A 10,699-nucleotide genomic window follows, 5' to 3' on the forward strand; every position below is an offset into this window, starting at 1 on the left:
TTTTCATATGCGAACGCGGCTTTGAGCTCTTATAATATTCACGCTACCTACCATCAGTTACACCACACCCGTCTGGTCCAGTGGTGTGCTGCACTCACCTCGAATCCTCGCGGCCTCTCTACTTTTACATCTCTCTTTTTTTGGTGATGCGCGCGTGGTCTTCTAATGGGCCGGCCCAGTGAGGCACCTGTGTGCGTCGCTCCAACTATTGGCCGCAGTATGCGGTAAATAGGAGCTCCCTGGGTTTACTCTAGAACCGAACAAATCAACGAAAGAAACCCGTCTTAGGACCAGGATATGGGCCGGCCCATACGAGCGAGTGCGCGGTGCGTCACAGGACGGATCGCCTAAAATTTCCCAAGTTTTTTTGAGAGGGGTACCTAAGTTTTCGCCCAAATAGGCGGCAGCGGCCAGCGCAAAATTTGAACGAAACCGCCGCGCCGGCGCCGGAGCCCGAGCCAGTCAATACTCCCGTCTCCAGTCCAATCAGCCGCCTCTCCTCTCACAGCTGCACACGCGCCGCCACGATTCAAGGCCGCCGCCCGCTAGTCTAGAGGGGCCGCAACGGGAGGCATGGAAGGGGACGGCGAGACCTCGGCGGCGGAGGCGGCGCTCGGACTGAGCCCTCAGACCTTCATCAACGAGGTCCTCAACTTCGTCGACGACGTCTGCTTCCAGGCCTTCGAGTACTGCCTCCAGTTACGCCTCGGATCCCTCTCCGCAACACCAGCTCGCTTCGCCCCCCTTTGCCGCCTACCGGTTTTGTTAACTTTGCCCTTTCGCTGTCATTCTACAGGGAAGGCGCCCCCACGGCGGTCGGCGCCGCCACGGCGACCAATAAGGCCGAGGAGCTGAAACCGGTAGGTTTCTTCCGACCTCGGGATCCAATAGAACCGAACCCTCCTTCAGAATTTTGGAGGACTAAGGGCACTGCCTAAGTAGATGCGTCTTTCAGGTGTAGAGGATATATAACTTATATTTACATGCTTGGTGATCCCTTTCTGTAGCAAACTGGATATTACTTTGTTCTGCAAACAGTGTCTTGGCACTTTATTGTGCCAGGAATGAGGTCTTCTTTGTCACACATTTGATACCAGACACTATTCACAATTTCTGAAAGTAAAATGATTACTGACTGGAAGTTTGAAACAGCTAGAACAATCCTCATATTAACTTTAGGTTCGACCTATAATTCATCTGGTTTTACCTACAGCATCCTTTAGGATAGTTAAAAACTGATTTATTTTGCCTATGTAACACTCTTTCATATGATTAAATGTTCTGTATATTTTCTTGTCTGCTGGAAACATCTGAAATTATGGACTTTGTGATGATTTTTGTCTTAGGGAGTAAATGAAATTCACCACTTGGTAAAGGATGTATTGGACAAGAGAATGAACAATTGGGAGATGTATTGCCTTCGGAAATGTTTAACCGTACCTGAAGGATTTGTGGCACCTGAAGATGTATGTCTCTTATCTCAAAGTAATAAATTTTGGCATGCCAGAATTTTCAATTTGACCCAACACTCTAGGTTTAGAATTAATCCACTCAATTCTCACCCCTGTTTCGCATGATTCACTATAGATCATTTTAAAGATACTTTTCGTCTTGGGGATACATAATGTGGAAACTGATGCCTCATCTTATATTGATTCACCCGTTTGTGAAAAAACATTTCATTCAGTTGACTCAGCAATTGATAAGGAAACCTTTCAAGATAAAAGTTGTGCACAGTTAATACCAGTCAGGCTTGAACTATTTTGTAAGCTAATTAGAGAATTTGACTTCTGCTCTCTACTCTACAGTGATTAACATTCCATCATTTCTGACTTTTAGGCTTTGTTTTGGCTACGAAAGCTTGAGCTTTTCTTTACCTATGTTGTAGCTCATGATATTATTCAAGTGCAGTTTTTCTAAGTGCCCTTGGTGTACATTACGTTCAACTAGGAAGTAATATGATAAATACTAATATCAGCAATACCTTCTGAACCTCAGGGCAAAATATATCTGGACATTTCTTATTGATGTCTTATTTTGAATTGCCCGACTAATGCACATCATTAATTCGTTGGCCGTTGTACTGAAATAGGATAGTACCTTTTTCTTTGATATGCTTAGCATATATTAGTGCAATTCTGTTTTCTATCCATCTTTGTCGAAATTATTGCACTTAGATTTCGATTCTAGATGCCCTACAGGCAAATATAGATTTATTCAGTATCAATTACACCATTTTACTAAACTGTTTGTAGGGAAATACTCCCTCCGTTCCAAAATAGATGACTCAACATTGTACTAACTTTAGTACAAAGTTAGTACAAAGTTGGGTCATCTATTTTGGAAAGGAGGGAGTAGAAGTTTAATACAACTAACTGACTAACTCATAACCATCGACTTTCCAGTTTGATATTATGGTACAGAACAAAGTTTCTGGTAAGTCTCGTCCTCAGTTCAGTTCTTATATCTACCAAACGGAATCAGCGTGAAACATATAGTTAAGCTTAAGGTCAAAGTTTGCTTGCAATACGGTACTCAATAAATTACATGTTTGTGCACATTTTGTTTCACTGAAGCCATGCATTATTTTATATTTACTTTACAACCTGCATTTCAAAAAGCAAGAGGCATGTAAATGAGTATAATTATAATATATTTTCTTCATCAGGATAATTCTTCTGCAATGGTGTTGCATAAAGATGGGAATTCTGATTCAGAACTGGATGCAGAACTTAATTCTTTGAGAAAAAAACTGGCAGATGTAAGTACTTTACTCGTAAAGAATTTGCTTGTTAATATTATCTACACTTAATCTAACATGCTCTGCCGTTGTTTAATTAGGCTAACAAGGAATCTGAAGAACTTCAAAGAGAAATTTCTTCCTTGGAAAGGCAAACTACATACAAGAGTAACCTCAATTCCTCTATCGCTGAAGTACTGAAATTGTTTGAAGACAAATCTGTTCAGGAGAATATACAAGGTGTGCATTAAATATTTAATTCTCAAAATAATCAGAAACTTCAATTTATTGAATTGTTTATTTGGCCACTCACCAGTTCAGATGATTAGTGAAGGGTTATTGTGTGAAACCACACCAGATATTATTTGTTATCATAGTCTTATCACCTTAAGCCCTGAAGTCAATGTTCTTTCCCTATCTCCTTGTTAGACCATCGAGATACTAATTAGTAATTTGGTAGTAAGTGCTGCACCTATCAGTGTTAGCCATTTGTTATTTGTTTATGAGCAACAATTCAATAGACCATCAACCTTTGGTCGTCTGTTGAACTTTTTGCTCTGACGTGTTAGCTTTAGCAACCAGATGGTTCTCACACTTAATTATGACTTTTTCAGTTTTTGTCTGGCAATGTTCTATCCTTTTTGCATCTAGCATAAATACAGCTGAACATGGTTAACAGTATGCTTGGCAGAAATCACAAAGATCATATCCCTACATCTAAACTTGGTCTAGATAGTGCTGCTAGCTACTATTCGAGAAGCACTGCTTCTGCTCAATTATCTCTGGTTCAGAATGTATGCCTACTCAACTGCCCTGAACCTGCAGCTATTGCGAACACGATACCAAAATTGCACCAGAAAATGAAGGTTATGAAAAGGAAAAAGGTTGAGCTTGAGGCCATGGTGGGCCAAAATGTTTGGAACGTCAATTGTCTTAGAGACCAGAAGCGTTTAGCACCGGGTAAGGGTTCCACCGTCATTTTCCTCTGGATCTCTTCGTTGTTATCGTGTGTATCTATGGCACAGACTTTAATCTCACCACCCTGTCTCACAGGTTCCGCTCCTAGCACCGAGGACATGCAAGAGGTGAACGCGGCTGTGAATGACTCGTGGAAGGAGTAAACGTGTGTTGTGGGGGTTTGCAATATGAGGATGTCAACCGCCCCCATGTACTACAAAGTCCCCTGTAATGTTGTCAAGCTACCCTCTCGCTAGCTACCTGAACTGCAGCTCTATCAGAACAGCTGTATGTACATGTCAGCATGTATACATATGTTGTCTCTCCAGACTCAAAAGACCACTAGCACAGTAGCACTCTCCAGTTTCCAGCATTCTGTAAGATCTCTAGTGCTTAATCCCATCCGTCTACCATTGTTGCCGCTGCACGCAATTGAGATAAACAAATAGAAAGATCTGCAGTAGACTCTCCCTGGGTGTGTTCCTGTCGAATACAACTTTTTTGTTTGTATAAAAAATTGTTCAATGCTCCTTTGTGTTGGGTTTCTTCTTTGTGGCGTTTTGGGCTGCTGTAGATTCATATCCTTTTCTTGGAGCTGTTTTCTTTGTACTTATGTCTCAGTGGAAAGAAGTAACTGAAGTGGAATTGATGAAAATAGACTGGAGGTCTCTAATGCGAATTTTCTGCAATTCGTTGCAGCCATTATCCCATATTGCGTATGGCTCTTCTATGCTTTTTTACCCGTTAACATAAATGACTCGTATCTTGTGCACCGGCATAATTTCTTGGAAACTAGTATGATCATTATGACATTTGCAAAAATGAAAGAGCAAGGAAAATAGTATTATCGGCTATCCACTTATTGTTTCTTTAGGCCACAAATGATTACTACTCTATTTTTTTTTAGATAATTGTTTGTTTAGTGTACACACATGGACTTACTTTCTTTTACATTTTTTGATTGAAACCGGGAGACACACATCCAATATGGTACCCCCTCCGTCCCGTAATATAAGAGCATTTTGACACTTTAGGGAATGTAATTTGAGATCTGGGCAAAGTCGAAGAAACAAGGTTCAAGAGGCAGAAAAGCTCTTCTCCTCCCGCCGCCGCCGCCGCCGGTCTGTCCCATCTCCTATGGCCTCTAGACCATGGAGGTGCAGAGGATCTCGGCCCCCATCGGCAGGAGGGACCGCGTTCTCGTTCTTGTTAGAGACAGCGTCTTGGTTGGGGCTGTGTGGCGGCGGCGATGTCCCTTCGTAAGAATAATGTCTCCCATGTTCTATCCCCGTCCCGCTCGTGCGTCTAGCATCGTCGGAGGGCGTGTGGAGGTTTGTCTCCGTAGGATCTTGCGGGATTCGGTCGATGCTGGTCTTAGGTGGATCTATTTGAATCCGGTCTTCGTTTAGGTGTTTACATGTTTGATCCTTCTGATCTACGACTTTCTTCATCGGCGATGGTTGCTAGTACTCTGGTGTGCTGGTCCTTAACACGACGATTTGCCTACTGTCTACTACAACAAGGTTTGCCCGACTCCGGTGAGGGAGGGGCGATGACGGTGGCACGCCTTCGGCTCGCTCCAATGCTTGTAGTCGTCGCTAGGTGGTCCAAGGACATGGTTGTAATTTTTATTATCTTTGTTGTTCTTTATACTGCCATGATTGAAGATGAATAGATTGAAAGTTTTTTTTTTGAAAAAAAAGTTCAAAGAGGCGACGTCCCGGCAGCGGAAGAACACCGTCGTCTCTTCCGAAGAAACGGAAAACGAAAGGAAAACGCAGCGTCTCCGTCCGTCCATATAAAAATAAGCCGTGGGCCAGCAAGGCACGCACGCACGCACAGATCTCCAAACCCTCGCACGCCAGCCACGCCAGGTTAATAGCTGCCGCAACCCACAAGATGGACGCCAGGACGCCCCGGCACCAAAGGCTGCTCCGCACCCCGCGCGGCCCACCGACGCCCCATCACCCCCGCCACCACCCCGGCACGCCCGGCCAAAACCCTATCCGCTACGTCCCCGCCGCCGCCCCGATCTCCCCGCGCTCCGCCGCCGCCGCCGCCGCCGCCATGGAGGACGACGCCATCACCACGCTCATGGACATCGACGACTCCCCCCGCAGCGCTGCCGGCGCCGGCTTCCTCGACGACGACGACGAGGGGGACCTCCTCCACTCCCACCGCATGGGCGGCCGCGGGAACGAGGCGCGGGGCCCCCTCCCCTTCGCCGGCTTCTTCAACACCTTCGACGGCGCCGACTTCGACGACTCCGATCTGGCCTGATCGAGGCGTCTTCCGGTACTAGTAATGAAGCTGGGAGGTCGTTCTGTCGATATGGTGCTGGTGGTCTATCTAGTTAGGTTATTATGGGTGAGGTGAAACTATTCCGAGGCATCTGGAGACCTTTCGGTGATCAATCTAAGCATCGTACTGCTGCGCTGCCCTTGGATCTCGTGTTGTTTGGTTAATATATGCAAGTGCCTTAAATTATCCTTGATTAGTATCATCTCTGCGAGGTTCTCTTTAATAGTACGATTGTTTATGGATTGGTGCTATGTTATTTCTGCTCAATTGTGGCTGTGTTGGGAATGAGCTGATGCTATGACAATAAATTAGCTTCAATTTTTGCTGTTGTGTGTTTATCTTGCATAGATGGTGTTTGATTTTATTATTGAAAACATTAGGCTACTAGGGATACTTAAGTCCCAAATCTCTTTGACCATAGTTGTATTGGTATGCAATTTTAGCCATTTTATTGGAGACTTTAGTCTAGTGGGACACCTTAATTAGCAGATCTCTTTGATCAGCAGTGATTTTGCACTGGGAAATCCAATTATCATCATCGCAAATAAACACAGGGAATGCATAGCTGGAACTTCAGTGAACTCTTATTGTTTTTCTTTGCAACACAATTAGTGATTTGTTAGGAGTTTGATCAACCAGGGTAGCTACAATTTTCACTTAATCAATGCTGCAAGTGCAGTAAAATTTTGTAAGCAATATGCCCTTGATTTCCTCGATGAGTTGATGCACTAGGATAACCATGTACTTTTGATTGACCTTGCAATTGCAAGGCACATTCTATTAGCATGCAAAATTGAACCCCTCTTCTTTGAAATCATCTCTATAGCTTTATGAAATATTTTATGATTGCAAATTATTATTGATTAGTATCATCTCTGTGAGTTGCTTTTGTTCTCTTCCTTGTAATAGTTTGAATGATTATGGATATGCTTGTTGTTGTGTTATTTCTGCTCGTGGCTGTGTTGGGCATGAGCAGATGCTAAGCTAATCAATTAGCTTCAATTCTTGCTGTTTTGTGTTGTTGATCATGCATTGATGGTCTCGTTGATAAGTAGTGGTATTAGTTTGCGATTTTGTTGAAACATTGGTCCACTAGGGATACTTAATTCGCGAATCTCTTTGATAAGTATTGGTATTAGTTTGCAATTTTGTTGAAACATTGGTCTAACTAGGGATACTTAATTTGCAAATCTCTTTGATCTGTAGTTGTATATGAGTTCTGCCACACATACGATGATTTCTGTATGATCTGTGTACGACACTCGATAGCAGCTGTCCATTCTATTTTGTGTACTGCTGGGATAAGATCCTATGAGGCTTTTATTGTATGCAGAGCACTTCCGGTAGTGGTATTAGTTTGCAATTTTAGCGATTTTAATGGAAACGTTGGTCTAGTTGGGATACTTAATTAGTACACCCCCCCCCCCCCCCCCCATAATTCTTGTCATGGTTTTTGTTCATAACGAACGGAGGGAGTAGATATCTTTGATCAGCAGTGGTATTGCACTGGAAAGTCCAATTAGCATCGACCCTTTTTCTGTAGTACTGCCTCTGTAACTTAATATAAGAATTTTTTCGACACTGAAAGTGTCTTAAGACAGGGAATGCCTAGCTGGAACTTCAGCGAACTCTTGTTATGTTTCTTTGCAACACAATTTAGTGCAATACCATTGTTACAAGATGCATTAGTGCTACTTAACAGTATAGTATAAACTGCTGTCCTATTGCGGTAGCTGTAGAGTTTGATCCCAACTTAAACTGTTTCTAAGTTTGTTAAAGGATCTCGGCCATACAAAATATGAGTTTCTCTGATGGTTCATCCCAGACCAATCTGTTGGAGTGTTAAGGAAATAATTTAACTTTGGTTAACCTAGCATTGAAAGCCTACTTGAAGTTGGCCCTTGCTTCATTTTCCATGTCAAATGTCACTACCTGGGTGCTAATATGTTTTTTCATATATGTACAATTGCTTGAATCATTGAAAGTTCACTCTTTCCAAGGCCATGTATAAGAGTGTGATGTGACAGTAAATGCGTTTTGTTCGGCTGGTTTTTATTTGGGAGTGCTGAATATAAGCTCTCATTTTTGCTTTTTGACGTCTGGAACTGTCATATTTAATAGAAATGTGATTTACTAGAAAGGTGATGCTAGCCACCGATCGACCGGCTAGCACCTCGTATCGGTTCATCCTTCCGCGACCAGTTTCAGCGAAGAGAAAAAGAAGGCCCTGTGATTCCTGCTCCGTTACTCACCTCCCCCTCAGCCTCTTTGATTCCTGGCAGCAAAGCCTACTGTCGTGGGGATGATTCTGATAGTGAGAGGGGTACGGAGAGGGTTAGGAAGAAGGCTGATCTATTGAGGTGCAAATGGATGACAAGTATTTTTCACTAGTTCGGACCTCTTATGGTGGATACCCTAATCTCGTGCGCATTTTTCTTTTGAGAATCATTGGGTGAGAGGGAGTTCCCCCACCTGGATATATTACTCAAAGCCACAACAAGCTGTGGACCGGAATTACGGGGACACATTACAATGGGTAGAGAGGAAAGACCGTCATGAGGTGACGGCATCCTTGTCATCGGACACAGAGAGCCGGTGAGACCAAATGTCTAAGTCTGAGATAATTAGTCTAGCGGAGGTAGTTGAGCGCGTGTCCTAAGGCTCTGAAGGTCGTCCGTTCCTGGCTTCCCAAATCTTCCAAAGGATAGTGAGCAGCACAAACGGCCATACGCGTGGGGTGCACCTTGAGGAAGCGAACCGTCCCAGAGGTCGTTGATGGAGGAGGAGATAGGTGTGATGCCCACTCGCCGCCAGATGCGGTCAGCGTATGGGTAGTTGATGAAGAGAGCGTGCTGAGTAGGTGATGATGCGCTTGTTGACGGGTTTGACTGAGCCTGTCGCGGAAGAGTAGTCAGGCGAAGATCTTGACTTTGTTGGGGCGTGTGAGCTCCAGATCCGTTGTGCATTGTTGTCGGTGTCGGCTTCCCGTAGAAGGATACCATAGGCATCCCGGGTGGAGAACTCCTTGCACCCAATTAGGAAGTGTTGATCCTCATCTTGTGACGGCATGAAGTCGTGCAGCATAGACAAAAGTGAAACCAATTCTTGTGTGTGGGTAAAGGTTAAACGATTTCGCATGTTAGATTCTAAACCCAACCGTCAGATATTTGCCACCCTGATCATAGGCACCTCGGAGTAGGAGAATAGGTTTGGAAAAGTGGTTGCTAATGGTTTTGGAGTGAGTAAGGTATCAAACCAGAAATAGAAATAGGTTGAGGTTCAATTATTAGTAATCACAAAGGTGATTAAAGTGCGTATGTGAAAGAGTTTGAAAGCGCCAGAGAGAGAGAGAGTGCGTCACCCCCTCACCTCCTATGTTACAAGTGGAGCTATTATTGTCACCCACTAGAAGGTAATTATTCGCTCCACTCAACAGTGGTCATGCTTCAAATGTCATGCGTATCCGGGACAATCTCAACCACCCAAGAAAGCCTATCTTTTTTCTTTTGCGAATTCAAGAAAGTTTATCTATTCCCTCAAAAAAAGTTTATCTATGCAACGGAAATTCAACTATTTTCAATGACATACCTATTTCTAGTTTGGGAGAGATTTCAAGTGTTACAAGATTATTTTGTAGGGATTAGTATATTTTTCGTCCTTCAACTCTTTCGAAAGTATAGCAATGGTCCCTCGACTCCGAAACCAGCAAAACTTAGTCCCCCAACTTTCAAAACTGGATAAATTTAGTCCCTCAACTTTCAAAACCCGATAAGTTTAATCTCTCGTCTGATTTTCTGCTGACGCGGTGTGGTTTTTGACTCGGACACGTGCACGAAAGGTGCTCAGTATAATGCTCAGCGAGCGGCAGTGCGTGTCGACGGCGCCCGGCAGTGTGTGCAACGAGCAAATACGGCGGCGTCTGCAGCCGGCGTGGTGCGGCTCGGTGCGCGTCGGCCCGGGCGGTCCATGGTGAGACTGATGAACGATGGCCTGTATAGGATGCCCTTAGTCTGCTAGAGTGCTGGAGGCAGGGTCAACGGCGTGAAGCTCCCAAAGCTGCTCTTTTGCTCATGTCGCTGCCACCGCTGGTGGCTCAAGTCTGCCCGCTCGCGCGGGTCCTCATAAAAACAAGGTCTGCACTTACGGACTTACCGTTCTTCAATTCATGTTGTGGTTGGGCTTGACATGGCCGTAGCTAGGATGGATGGAGGGGCACCACGCGAGCAGGGATCGTGAGCTCCTGCAATGAGCCAGTGCACCAGGGCGCGGCCTTGGGTCTCCTGTGAGGCAGGCGTGCTCCAGGAAGGAGCGCGAGCTGCGCGAGATTGAGGTGCTTGGCCCGCTTTGCATGCGTGCGGCGGCCAGTCGATGCTTCCTGACATAACACGAAGTGCAGACTAGCTGCTGGATTGATTCTAGCCACCGGCAAAACACGCATGTATACGTGGACGTACGTATTGATTCGGCCCGCCGGAGATGCAAGCGAAACACATCGAACATGCTGATCCGATCTCGCCCAGAATACACACGCACGCGATGTGTTTCTCCCCGGACTGCACCTTACACGCCGCTGCATACGATCGGATGCATGGCCAACGCCGTCCGTGGAGGTGCCAGCAGAGGGCTTGTCCGAGCTCGCCGCCTCGAGCTCCTCCTCCTGCTCAGGCCTCCTGTCCAGAAGGTCAGCGGCGTCGCGCCGGG

General features: G+C 45.1%; 1 protein-coding gene and 1 non-coding gene across 2 annotated transcripts; both read left to right on the forward strand.

Moving 5' to 3' along the window:
- Positions 1-387: 387 nt before the first annotated feature.
- LOC109776041 (protein MIS12 homolog) lies at positions 388-4,228 on the forward strand. The gene is made up of 7 exons (XM_020334728.4): positions 388-698; positions 797-860; positions 1,347-1,466; positions 2,669-2,761; positions 2,842-2,980; positions 3,566-3,700; positions 3,794-4,228. The coding sequence occupies exons 1-7, from the start codon at positions 574-576 to the stop codon at positions 3,859-3,861; spliced, it is 744 nt and encodes a 247-aa protein (XP_020190317.1). The 5' UTR covers positions 388-573; the 3' UTR covers positions 3,862-4,228.
- A 1,301-nt stretch (positions 4,229-5,529) lies between these two features.
- Positions 5,530-6,184, forward strand: LOC109776042 (uncharacterized). The gene has a single exon (XR_006665423.2). It is a non-coding gene; the product is annotated as an uncharacterized protein (transcript).
- The last annotated feature ends 4,515 nt before the right edge of the window (positions 6,185-10,699 follow it).

This window comes from Aegilops tauschii, chromosome 6 (assembly GCF_002575655.3).
Source record: "Aegilops tauschii subsp. strangulata cultivar AL8/78 chromosome 6, Aet v6.0, whole genome shotgun sequence".
NCBI lineage: Eukaryota > Viridiplantae > Streptophyta > Magnoliopsida > Poales > Poaceae > Aegilops > Aegilops tauschii.